Source organism: Phacochoerus africanus, chromosome 6 (genome assembly GCF_016906955.1).
Source record: "Phacochoerus africanus isolate WHEZ1 chromosome 6, ROS_Pafr_v1, whole genome shotgun sequence".
Lineage (NCBI taxonomy): Eukaryota > Metazoa > Chordata > Mammalia > Artiodactyla > Suidae > Phacochoerus > Phacochoerus africanus.
In genome coordinates, this window is record NC_062549.1 from 111276854 (window position 1) to 111290132 (window position 13279).

General features: G+C 48.2%; 1 protein-coding gene across 1 annotated transcript in view; it reads right to left on the reverse strand.

The window, feature by feature from the left end:
- Positions 1–7995: 7995 nt before the first annotated feature.
- ELAPOR1 (endosome-lysosome associated apoptosis and autophagy regulator 1) overlaps positions 7996–13279 on the reverse strand; it is a 69011-nt gene continuing 63727 nt past the window's right edge. Inside the window, exons 16-22 of the mRNA XM_047785131.1 lie at positions 12749–12929; positions 12345–12441; positions 11786–11887; positions 10474–10600; positions 10218–10396; positions 9373–9538; positions 7996–8291 (exon numbers count right to left, since the gene is read on the reverse strand). Of these exons, the coding sequence (XP_047641087.1) occupies positions 8223–8291; positions 9373–9538; positions 10218–10396; positions 10474–10600; positions 11786–11887; positions 12345–12441; positions 12749–12929 (921 nt within the window). The 3' untranslated portion in view covers positions 7996–8222. The remainder of the gene's footprint in view (positions 8292–9372; positions 9539–10217; positions 10397–10473; positions 10601–11785; positions 11888–12344; positions 12442–12748; positions 12930–13279) is intronic.

The following is a 13279-nucleotide window of genomic DNA, read 5'->3' on the forward strand; positions in this document are numbered from 1 at the left end:
CTAATAATTCCTAATCTTTTCATCACCTAGCCCCCCTCATATTTTGAAATACTTTTGGCTAACAAACATGATTTTAAAACAATGATTTATTTTCCCTTCTTACTAATCAGACATGCTTGCTGCCAGTGTGGATTTCTTATCAACAGGAAATAACCATGGTACCATGTTCAGTAATTCCTGCCACAAGCTAACACAGAAAAAAACCAACTTTAGTTATGGAGCCATACCACTTTCGGATGTGTGATTTCCATCAGGTTTCACTACTGAGGATAGTTCTCAAGTGCTGCATCTGAGGACCCAGGGCCTCAAGGACCCCCAACTGGAGAATAACTAGGCCAACTCCTTTATCTTTTATATGAGGAAACTGAGACCCAGGTCAGTTAAACAATGGAGCCCAAACCTGAACACTGGTGAGTATCTAAGATAGTCTAATATTTTGAATTGTCTCTTTGTTAACATTCCTTAGCAGAAAACAAGGCCTTGGAGTTCCCATTGTAGCTCAGTGGGTTAGGAACCTGACTCATATCCATGAGGGTGGGGGTTTCATCCCTGGCCTCGATCAGTGGGTTAAGGGTCTGACGTTGCCACAAGCTATGTAGTAGATTGGAGATGTGGCTCTGATCCTGCCATGGCTGTGGCATAGGCCTGTAGCTGCAGCTCCAATTCAACCCATAGCCTGGGAATTTCCATATGCTGCATGTGCAAACAGAAAAAAAGAAAGAAAGAGAGAAAACAAGGCCTTGAGGAACTTGGCAAAAAATGTAGTTTTATCTTACAGGGCAGAAATCATTGGATATTTGCATCCTTATCCCCGCAATACCTAGCACAGTGCCTTATACTTGGTGGGTCCTTATTGCATTTCTGTTGGTTCAGTGAGTTTCTGGGAGTAGGCTGAGGGTGTAGAGGCTTGTTGTGGGTTTAAGAAGCACAGTCCTAGGTGAGATAATGCCTTGGGAGTCCTGGGCAGCCTGTGGGTAGCTCAGGGCAATGAGTAGGGAGGGAATAAGAAAAGAGGGCGGGGCATCCAGCCATGGTTGCCATCCTCATTTTTTTTTGTCTTTTGTCTTTTTGTTGTTGTTGTTGTTATTGTTGTTTTTGTTGCTATTTCTTGGGCCGCTCCCGCGGCATATGGAGGTTCCCAGGCTAGGGGTCTAATCGGAGCTGTGGCCACCGGCCTACGCCAGAGCCACAGCAACGCAGGATCCGAGCCGCGTCTGCAACCTACGCCACAGCTCAAAGCAACGCCGGATCGTTAACCCACTGAGCAAGGGCAGGGACCGAACCCGCAACCTCATGGTTCCTAGTCGGATTCGTTAACCACTGCGCCACAATGGGAACTCCCCACCATCCTCATTTATCACCAGTTTAGAGCTGGCTAATGTGGGAGGGTTCTGTTGGGCCTCACTTTAGCACCTCCTTGCTCTTTTTGTTCCTCTTTTTTTTTCTTTTTAAGGTCACACCTGAGGCATATGGAAGTTCCCAGGCTAGGGTTCCAATCCGAGCTGCAGCTGCTGGCCTACACCTTAACCACAGCAATGCTAGATCTGAGCCGTGTCTATGACCTACACCACAGGTCATGGCAATGCTGGGTCCTTAACCCACTGAGTAGGGCCGAGGATTGAACCCGCATCTTCTTGGATACTAATCAGTTTCATTACTGCTGAGCCACAACAAGAATACCTGTTCCTCTTTTTGTCTTGGATTTGCAGCAGTATTTCTCAGGGGTTGACGAGCAAGCCCTGTCCTCCGCCTCCTCGTTGGAAGCCTTCAGTGGCTACCTATTGCCTTCAGGCGACTGTCCAAACATAGTTTGCGAAGCCCTTCGTGATTTGCCTCCTACCCTTCTCTAACTGTAACATCTTCTCTTTTGACCGAATGGCATTCCCCCCTCACAGTCTCCATCCTGAGCTCCTACTTCTGGCTCCCCTTCCTAACTTTGAGCTTTGGGCCAGCTCCTTCTCCCTGGATCTCCCTTTCCCCTGTTCTTCCAGACTGGCTCATTCCTCCTTCCTCCTGGCGGCTGATAACCTCGTCACCCCTCCCCCAGCTTAGTTCAGCACCCTTCTGGGTTCCCACAGTACAGAAATATTTATTTTACCATTTTTCAGGAAGAGCTGACAACGTGCCCTCCAGTTCTCACTGCCCACTCCCTCCTATAAGAGATGCAATCACAGAGGAAATTGATGTTGCTGTTCTTGGGCAAAGAGGAAGGAACTATTTAAAAACAGTGTGTGTCAGGGAGGGCTTCAGGGACCTGGGGGCCTTTGATCTTGCCTCTCCCTCTGTTCCAATTGGAATGAGGGATCAGTTCTCCTGCCACACTGTATTATGTGGGGAATTGCATTTTATTTTATTTGTTTGGGATTTGTTTTGGGGGGAGGGGAGTGTTGACAGTGCCTGCGGCATGCAGAAGTTCCAGGGCCAGGGACTGGATCTGCACCACAGCAGTGACAACGCCAGAACCTTAATTGACTGAGCCACTAGGGAATTCCAGGAACTACATTTTATTACTAGTTGTTAATAAACAATTTCGGCCCTAAAATAGAATTAGTTTATATTCCAAACTCTCCTTGAATAGCTCTTCAATTGTCCATGATGTTTTGTATATGCAACCCTCTATCAATTTCTCCACTGTTGCTCTGTGGTTCTTTTTTTTTTTTAATATTTTTTATTAAAGTGTAGTTGACTTACAATGTTATGCCAATTTCTGCTGTACAGTGAAGTGACTCAGTTTACATATATATATATATATATATATATATATATATATATATATCCTTTTTTTTTGTCCTTTTGCCTTTTCTAGGGACGCTCCTGCGGCATATGGAGGTTCCCAGGTTAGGGGTCGAATCTGAGCTGTAGCTGCCGGCCTACACCAGAGCCACAGCAACTCAGGATCCGAGCCACGTCTGTGACCTACACCACAGCTCACGGCAACGCCGGATCCTTAACCCACTGAGCAAGGCCAGGGGTCGAACTCACAACCCCATGGTTCCTTGTCGGATTCATTAACCACTGAGCCATGACAGGAACTCCAATATGTATATATATTCTGTTTAACATTGTTTTCCATCATGGTCTCTCCCAGAAGATGGGAGATAGTTCACTGTGCTATACAGTAGGACCTTGTTGTTTATTCTTTCTAAATATAATAGTTTGTATTATATAACAAGCTATTATATAGTTTGCTTTATAACTCCAAATTCCCAGTCCACCCCACTCCCTTCCCCCTCCCCCTTGGCAACCACAGGTCTCTTCTCTACATCTGTGAGTCTATTTGTGTTTTGCAAATAGGTGACCTTGTGCCATTTTTTAGATTCCACATATAAGTGATATCATGTTGTATTTGTCTTTCTGATTTACTTCACTTAGTATGAGAATCTCTAGGTGCCTCCATGTTGCTGCAAATGGCATCATTTTGTGTGTTTTTTTTTAATGGTTGAGTAGTATTCCATTGCATACATGTACCACATCTTTTCAATCCATTCATCTGTTGATGGGCATTTAGGTTATTTCCATGTCTTGTCTATTGTGAGTAGTGCTGCTGTGAACATAGGGGCGCATATAATCTTTTGGAATCAAAGTTTTGTCCAGATAGATGCCCAGGAGTGGGATTGCTGGATCATATGGTGGTTCTATATTTAGTTTTCTGAGGAACTTTCATGTTGTTTTCCATAGTGGTTGCATCATGCCCTGGGGTTCTTAATCAATTAAATGTCTTCTTAAGTTTTAGACCAAGTCATTAGTATCTTCTTGCCTGGTTACCTGACAGTATGTTTCATTTTACGCATTTCCCTCCCTGCCAGTTTCACCCTTGGTGGTATCTGTTGCTTATTTGATGCACGGGGACCCTGCACGGTGTATGGCTGAATTCACCTCAGTTAACTGCAGCACTCCCATGTAATTGTTTCTTCATATTGAGGCAGGGAGGGTTTCACATTGGGGTGACTTTGAGCACTGGTTGGGGGGTCTTCTCAGGTGGAAAGAATGGGCAGGGGCAGAAGCAGATGCTGATGTCAAGGCAGGGAAGTGGAACAGAGCTTATGACTGCGGGACAGTCAGAAATTCAGTGTGGGAGTTCCCTTTGTAGTTCAGTGGGTTAAGGACCCAACTAGTATCTAGGAAAATTCGGGTTCGATCCCTGGCCTCACTCAGTGGGTTAAGGATCTGGCCTGTCTGCAAGTTGCAGCGTAGGTCACAGATGAGGCTTGGTTCTGGCGTGTCTGTGGCTGTGGCTGTGGCAAAGGCCAGTGGCTGTAGCTCTGATTTAACCCCTAACCTGGAAACTTCCATATGCCTCAGGTGTGGCCCTGAAAAGAAAAAAAAAAAAAAAGCTGTGTGGTTAGAGTATAAGGGTGTGGTGTTAGGGGCCGTGTAGACCACATTACTAAATCTGTTAGAGATGCAGTTTCCTCAACTGTTATCATGGGAATTGTCCCTGTCTCTAGACTGTTCTGAAAACCAAGAGGGCAATGCTATGAAGCACTTAGTCCAGGCTTGGCACATAGAAATGCCACATTAATGTGAGTTTCCTTTCTTAAGAGTTTAGACTTTATCTTGTAAGCAGGGGTGATGTCCAAAGTATTTAAGCACCCCTGCAACCTAGGTACCACTCAATCAAAACATGTAAATCACAGCCAACCGGCTGAGGGAATTCTTTTTCAGGAAGTAAGTGTCCTCTACTGTTGTGAAGGAAAGCCCTGAAGCAGGAAAATCCAGCTGTCCTGGGAAATGGTGGGTCTTTTATTTCCTCTAGGATTTTATCTACATCGAGTCCATAATAATCCACATCATACCCAAATAAGCTAATTTCACCTGTCTTGGCAGGGTCATTGTTATGTGGCTGGCCTCAGTGCCACCCAAGAAAAACCTGAACCAGGAGTTCCTGTCGTGGCGCAGTGGTTAATGAATCCGACTAGGAACCATGAGGTTGCGGGTTCGGTCCCTGCCCTTGCTCAGTGGGTTAACGATCCGGCGTTGCCGTGAGCTGTGGTGTAGGTTGCAGACGCGGCTCGGATCCTGCGTTGCTGTGGCTCTGGCGTAGGCCGGTGGCTACAGCTCCGTTGGACCCCTAGCCTGGGAACCTCCATATGCCGCGGGAGCGGCCCAAGAAATAGCAAAAAGACAAAAAAAAAAAACAAACCTGAACCGGAAGGGAATGGAACTGACATGCTAAGTGTTCTCTTTTGATCCTCACCCCATATTGGGAGGTAAAGCATCATGAGATGTGTTTTGTTCCTGTGGAATCCGAGGCCTTGGTTGATGGGTGCTAGGTCTGCATTGCTCCTAAGCACGCTCTTCTCTCTGTCACTCTGGAGTGCCAGAATCCTTTTCCTCTTCAGTTTAAGCTTCAAGGACATTTACCACTTCTCACTCACCCATCCAGCCATCCAACTTATGTTAAAAAAAAAAAAGCTAGAAATTATGTTTTTATTTCACACACACACACAAATGTGACAGGAGATACCCATCCTGTAACAAACTACAAATTTATGGAATACAGAGCAAAAAGGAAATCCAGGCAGTCTTGAGGAGACCAAAATTGAGTTTCACAACGTTGAAAAATCCATTACAAAGTCTCTGTTGTATAAATATAGTCAGTCTTTAATATAGAGTGAGACTGGAAAAAAAAAAAAAAAGGTTTGTTAACATAAGAAATCCCCTGGTCCTTGAGTCACCATCTTCTTCATTTGTATTCCCAGCCACATACAGGTGACACCTGCATGAGGAGAGTTACATGTGTCTTCTTGGACTCTAGGTAACCAAATAGGATTGAGTATTTTATCTCCCGAGCCCACATTCCCTCTCCCAATTGCTTGTGCAAAACACTGTAGTTTTTTCCCCACATAAAATGTCTGTTCTAAATTTGAGTGTGATAACGGGTGCACAGTTCTGTGAGTATGCTAAAATCTATCAAATTATACTTTATTTTTTTTTTTTTTACAGCTGCACCTGCAGCAAATGGAAGTTCCCAGGCAGCTAGGGGTTGAATCAGAGCTGCAGCTGCTGGCCTATGCCACAGCCACAGCCACAGCCACAGCCATGCTAGATACTTAACCCACTGAGTGAGACCAGGGATCAAACCCGCACCTCATGGATACTAGTTGGTTCTTAACCCACTGAGCCACAAGGGGAACTCCCCAAATTGTACATTTTAAATGAGCGAATCGTATGGTATTTGAACTACATCTCAGCAGAGCTATTAAACAGTATCTAATGTGTCTAAGCTGTTTAGAGAGCATCAGGTGACCCCGATAGCATAGCTCATGAGTTCCTGGCAGGACACAGGGACGATCTGCTGAAGCATTATGACTAAATCAGTGGAGTTTGAGGTTGCTCTGGGGGAACTCACTTTCAAGATCAGAATAAAGAAGTCAGTAGGTATGTACTTTTTCCATCTGGCTCTAGAATAATCTAAAGACCTTCTGTGGCTTTTGTCACAAAAGAAAGCTGTTCCCTGGAAAAGCAGATGCCTGGGGTATTGTTGATGCTACAGAAAACTTTAGGCTGGAGCTCAGAAGCTAGCTATCTGCATCCATCAGGAGAAATTCCGACACAGCCACAGGTTCTGAAAGCCTGAACCCTACAAGAGGAGGGAGGATTTAGATACCAAAGAAAAGCTTCTAGATTTATTGAACCAAAGGAACAGCCTGCCTTCAGTGGTGCTGTTGTTGGCCAGACATCACAGCTGGGATCCAGTTCTCACTGTCTCTTTTATAAGACCCTGCAGGGCAGCAGTGGCCAATCAGATCAGCAAAACATCATGTGACAGACAAACCACCTAGAAGTGCCATTTCCGTCCTTTACCTAACATCTGGTCAACAAATGGCCATTTGAGAAAGGGGACAGTCACAAACTATGGGCAATTGGACCCTTGACCAAGGACGGTCATTTTAGTCTGCTAATGAGGGAAAGAGAATTGCCATTGGTAGGAAGAAAAAGAGAATTTAAACTCTTGCTCCAGTTTTACCATCCTAGATGCATAAAGGTCATTGCTTATACTTGGTGTGGAAGTGGAGAAAAGGGCCACAGAGGAGGTTCACTTTATTCACCTTTCAAAAGGGGTGCTACCAAAACCTGGGGCCACAGGTCTCTTTAGTTTTTTAGCACATGAAGGAAATGAGAATGGGAAAAAGGGGAGGACAGGGAATTGAAAGTGGGAAGGGTCCCAGTTTGGTGAACACTTTGTCCATCTCCCCCAGGCTTTCCTACTTGAAGACTTGATTTGGATCTGGTGCTGGGGCAAGGACTGGAAGTCCATGCCTTTCTTGGGCAGCCTAGAGGTTGTTTATTCTGTGGCTGAGCAGATGAACTCAGGTTAGAAGCAGACATCATGGCCACCTCAGGCCCCTCCTGTTGTGGGCTGGCTCCCCCACATGGCCCCATTAAAACCTTCACCTCCGTGTGTTCTTTCAAAACATGATACACCCGTGCCCTAACATGGCCCAAGCCTCTAGGAACAGGGGCCTCAAGGATGAGGACTCTTACTCACTGGCAGTGTGCTTCCTCTCTGGGGTGGTGATGGAAGAATGGATCCATCAGGGCATTTTCTCAAGGAACTTTCTCTGTGACTCTGGTGAGAATATTTATAGCTTCCTTAAGAAAAGGGAATGATGTACCTAGTTTAAAAAACAAAAAACCTTCCGTCTTGCCTCTTTTTATGCTTATCAAGTCTTTTCTCACCCAGGCCTTACTCCCCTGCCCTCCACCCATCCATTATACCCATTTGCGCTGGTGTCCAGGAGAGCTGAGTCCAGGCCACCACGAGGGGACACCAGTACCTCCTGAGCCAGCCTCTCCTAAGTCATGGGCTGAGGGCAAGTGGTCAGGGAAACTCCCAGCTGCCTCTGCCCTTAAATAAGAGGCCAGAGGAAGTCATCTCTATACTTAAGAAGAGAGAAATAGTTTCATTCCGGAGCTCTAAGAAATATGAGCCGATGAAGCGATGGTTCCGAAGGCTGGACCATTTTGGGAAACAAGATGCAAGCAAGGGAGTAATATAAACAAAGTGTGGGTATATTTGGCAGGTTTGAGGCAAGCAGAAAGGAGGGTTCAGGGATTCTATTAAAAAACAAAACAAAGATCTGGAATTCAAACTTCTGATAAGGCCACAATGAAGAGATTTCCAGCAGTGGGTGTGGCAGGAAGCTGGCACCCACATTGCCACAGGTTTAGAAGGTGCTGTGCCCGGCGAGGAGGCAGGTGCAGCAGGGCAGTGCCCCTCACAGGTCCATGTCTGGGCCTCCTGACGAGGTCTTCAGTGGCACCGAGTCAAATCCATCAGGAGTCCTCTGAAAGAGAGATGGTGACAGGAGCTGGCTGCTGCACGTGGACAAGTTTGGGGAACAAAGGAGAGAAATGGAAAAACAGGTGACAGAAGGAACCCTCACGAAATTCCTGCTTGCAGTGCCTTTGTGGAAACATGGGCCATAAGATCTCTTCTCTTCTTCTTGTTCCCTTCAGTCAGAGGATAAGAAGCAGCTCTAAAACCCTTGCTTCACATCTTTGCAGTTTCTAGAACTTCCAGAAACACCCAAGGATCCCAGGGTAAGTAGTTTTCCCATTAATAAAAAAAAAAAAAAAAAAAAAGTCAAGGTCTCGGGGAGGCCGAGGGAGTCACCCTGGAAGGTCACTACAAAGAAGTGAGATTCAGCAAAGCCAGTACCTACCCGCCTGCCTGCCTTTCCTCGCCATCCCTCCAGTCCCGTCCTTTCCTCTTACCACCGTCCCCACCCAGTTTGGATGAACTGGTTCAGAGCAGCAGTGAGCTGTGGGTGCAGGCAGAGTAGGGCTGCAGAGGGCAGTGGCCCTGGAGCTGTTGCTGGAATCCTTTCTGCTTGCCTCACGCCCAGCGACAGTGTTGCCTATGTTATATGTATGAGCTTCCAACTCATGCACCTGCCCACATAGAGTCAACTCTCCCAGCTCAGAATTGCTCAGTGATGAAGAGCTTAAGACTTGGCCATGACTCAACCCCCAAAGGACTGCACCCTGATATCTGGATTACAGCTCCCTCCACTGGCCAAAGGAGAGCCTCACTTCTACCAGAAGTTGATCCTAGAGATCACCAACCCCCCCCCCAAAAAAAAATTGGGGCGAGGGAGGGGGAGGATTTTTACAACACGGATGGCCCAATACTCCTGGAAGTTAAAAGGCCCAAACAGTCCATCCCTGGGAGTGCGTACTGGGAGAGAAGGAAGCTTGTAAAGGGCCCCAGGAGAAAGCGTGGAAGCACAGAAAGCAGAAGCCAGGTGCAGAGGCACAGAAAGCAGGACAGTGGTCCCTAAATGGCGTGGGGCCATTTGGTGTCCCAGGACTGGTGTCTTCTCCAGCGCTCCAGGCTGAGCTCAGTGCACTGGCCAGGGTCCCTACCTTGGAGGTAAACGATCTGATCTTGCCAAAAAGTGACTTCTTGCTGGTGAAGATAAGGTCGTCCTCCACGTCCTCGCCTTCCATGATGGCACAGCTGTCAGCTGCTGGCAGGTCACAGTCCTTGAGGGTAGCGTTCATCACCAGCTTGGAATACTTGTACTCCAGTCTAGGAAACAAGGGGATGGGAAAGACGGGACATCAAAGTATGGAATGCAGGGGGAAGAAGGAGAAAGGCTGGGCCATAAACAGATATTCCCATGCCGTGGGTAACAGAGCTGAAGCGTACCACAATGGCATTGGGCTGGCCATATAGCTAAGGAATCTTGTCTCCCAGATCAGTGATATTTTTTCCTTAAGTCTAGCTGTTTCTGTGACCTCAAAGCTTAATAGAAATAATGGAATTGTGAAGTCATTGTTTTCATTTTTAACAATAACAAAACTAAGAATTCTCTTTGCTTTTCTTTTGAGAATCTAACAGCCATTCATAGAATGCCACGTGGTACCATCCCTGTTTAGGAGTCAGGATAACTAAGGAAAAGTGGCTCAACAAGTCTCTGGTTAGAGTCACAGGGGCTGCGACCAACTCCAGAGAGAAGCCCCAGGAGTTCCCTGGTGGCCTAGCCGTTAAGGATCTGGTGTTGTCACTGCTGTGGCACGGGTTTAATCCCTGACCATGAGTGGTGGGCACGACCAGAAAGAAAGAAGGAAAGGAAGGAAGAAAGGAAGAAGCAAGGAAGGAAGGAAGCAAAGAAGGCCCCATCAGTTTGTGCTCTCTCTAGATGCTCTCCTCCCAGCTCAGTGATCCAACCCCAGCCATCCCCACACTCCAACATCCCACCACGTACTTTCGATTCTTTTTCCAGAAGTAACAGGTCAAGACGGTGAGCAGGATGGCAGTACAGGTGCCTGCAGAGATGCCCACTTTCAGCCAGAAGTCTATCGTTTTGCAGATGGTGACTCTCTGCTCAGGCAGGGAGATGCCACCCGAGCACAGCTTTGGTTCACGCCACACGTAAGTGGTCTTCTATTGGGGAGAAAAACAAGGAACTCAGACACCACCTTCCCCTCTCTCCTGGGAAGCCCCCACACAGCGAAACCTACCTGGATCCCGGCTGTGCAGCTACTGACGATGGCATGGTAGTCGGCAGCCGAGCAGAGCGGGCAAGCGGCCACGCTCTCCCACAGGAAGTGGAAGTTACAGCCGTCACAGGTCCCATCGGAGCACGTGCTGGCAGAGCAGAAAGGAGACGTGAGCGCTCACTCGCTGGGCTGCTGGGAAGATCTGGCTGAAGTCCTCTCAGATAGAGCTTGCCTGATGCATCCTCTCCTTGTCAAACTGTTGGCTCCACCAGGATCCTTCCAACTAGCCCTTAACCCAGGCTTTGCTCTCTGATTTCCCTGATGAGAAGAGGCCTTCCTGGCCTCCCCCAGGCTCCCGTCCTCTGCCCACTTTTGCTGCTGACCTCAGATGAGAGCTAACGTAAGCTGTCTGAGCTCTAGCATGGCTGCCCAAATAAGCCCTCAGAGGCTCTGCTTCTCCCCGTGGACATGTGACATTTTCCAAGAGTCACTTTGATGCAGCTTCCCTGGTGGGGGAGGGTTCAGGAATGAACCTCAGGCTATGTGTCACATTCTTTACTGAGATGTTCACCACAAGGACGGGATTCTCAGGGTGAGGGGATAGAAGGGTATGGAGGGTGGGAAGCAGGACAGTGTTTTGACACCACTGCTGAGTCAGAAGGTCCTGCTCGGCTCCCCGTCTCCCTGACCAGTGGTTGTCTATGAGCAGCATCTCCCAAACCACCTTCCTCAAGACACCAGTGCCCCTCAAGAGGTTAGTTGGTGTTATATGAAATAAAAGGGAGGTGGGGGGGTCTATAATCAATCAAATTAGTGCACTCAGCTATTAAACTCAGACGTGGGTCTTACAGTTGGGGGGAGATTCCTAGGATTTCCTAAACCTTTACTCATCCTCATGATAATAGCAAGTCCTGCCAGACACCAGGGCAAGTCCTCAAACTTCATTGCCTCCTTTAACCCTCACAATGACCCCCTGAAGAAATGTATTACTGTCCCCATTTTACAAGAAAGGAGGAAGAGCCCTAAAGAAGAACTGTGTCCATAACAGAGCTAGTAAGTGGAGGAAGGGAATTGGATCTGGCTCTCAGCCACAGCAGTTAGTCACTTTGCTGGGTTGCTGTCCCCATGGTGGTCAGGGAGAGCCAAGGTAGCTTTGACTCTTCCTTCTGCTCTCTTCTTGACATCTAAAGATCAAGGGTTTAGAGCCGTGACTGCGTCCCCAAGAGCCCACGAATAGATCTCGGATGGTCTCCTCTTCTGCTCTTTTTCAGTCATCTTTGGTTCCTGGGACGGAATGAGGCCAAGGAAGGGAGACTTTGTTACATGCCTTTACCTTGGCAGCAGCAGACTTCCAGGAGCAGGTTTCAGGGGACTGCATCTGACCCGGATGGTGGTTGATCTCCCAGAACTGCAGGACTGGGTCACATCATTGGACCTGCAGAGAAAGCAGCCACCATGGGGGAGTGAGTCACTTGTCTGTGCCATTGGAGAGCCGCGAACTCAACATGGAACAGTTCCCTTGCTGGGGAAGTCAGGACTTGTGTCTAGCCTGACACACAGGAGAGAGTGGGGCTCAGGGAGATCTGGTTAAGGGGAAATGCACTGGTCTAGAAAGGCTGGCAAGTGCATGAGCCTTCCTAGGAGCCTCCTTAGGTGGGAAGGGTCGTCATCCAATACTCCTCCCCACCGCCAGGGGCAGACCTGCCCCAGTAAGGCCCAAGAAGCTGGCATGGGAAACTCCCAGCCTTTCGTGCTCATGGCTGGGCGGATCTGCTAGACTTTGGATGTGTTCTGGCTTGATAAGTAGTAGGTGGCGAGAGAGGGAGGGACGCCACAGAGATTGCAGAGGAGCCCTGGGTTGCCCTGGCCTTTGCCTGGCCTCTCATTTTCACCTATAAAAGAAGATCACGTCCGGTATTCCCAAGGACTCCGGGTGGAAAAGTTCAGCTGGGGAGGTGATTCCATCCAGAGTCATATCTGTTGTCACCCCTGCCAAATCAGAGCGCCTGTTTAGTTCTCACTAGTAGCATTTAGCTGGCACCCACTTCAGTTCTTTCAGTACCTGCCCACTTCCCTCCTTCCTTCATCCCCTCCCATCCCTGGGTGGCTCATGAAAGAGGGGACCACAGGTTTGTCAGTGGCCGGCCCCGTGGGCACTTGGTCCCCCAGCATGGAAGAGAAACCAGGTTGGGATGTTGGGCCCCTCCTCTGGGGCCTTTTCCCTCAGAGCCTGGCAGCCTCACTCCCTCTCCTACAGATGCACGCTCTCACAGGCTAGAGCACCTGTGCTACTCACCGATGAGTCGATCGGCGAGGCTGACAGGCTGCGAGGACACTCCGGCCTTGTAGCCTGTCACCTCCGAGGGAATGATGACCGCCTGGCAGATGTAGGCCGAGATGGATTTGGAGAAACCCGACTCACCATCAGGAATCCGGAGGTCGGTGACATTGTCCGTGCACACAGACATCTTCTTACCCTGGGGATGTAGGGAAAAGTGTGGAGGGGTGAGTGGTACAGAGGAACTCCCACAAGCTCCCCAAAGGGAACAGGGAACAGTTTTCGCACATCTAAAATTTCAGCCTTCCAGGAGTATGTTGCAGTGGAATGATTCATCCCAGTTCTAATTACAAGACAGATTTAAAGCTCAGAATAAGGCCCAGGTGTCCTAGTTTCTCACACTCTGGTTCAGAGATCCCCAGTCTTGTTTGCTTGGAGTCCCCAGGGAGCCCTGTGTGAGAAGGGTTGTGATGGTGGCAGCCCATGTGGGGATCCGACCTACCAGCCCACCAGTTAAGGGCCTTCTGTACCTAGATACTGAAATGTGTA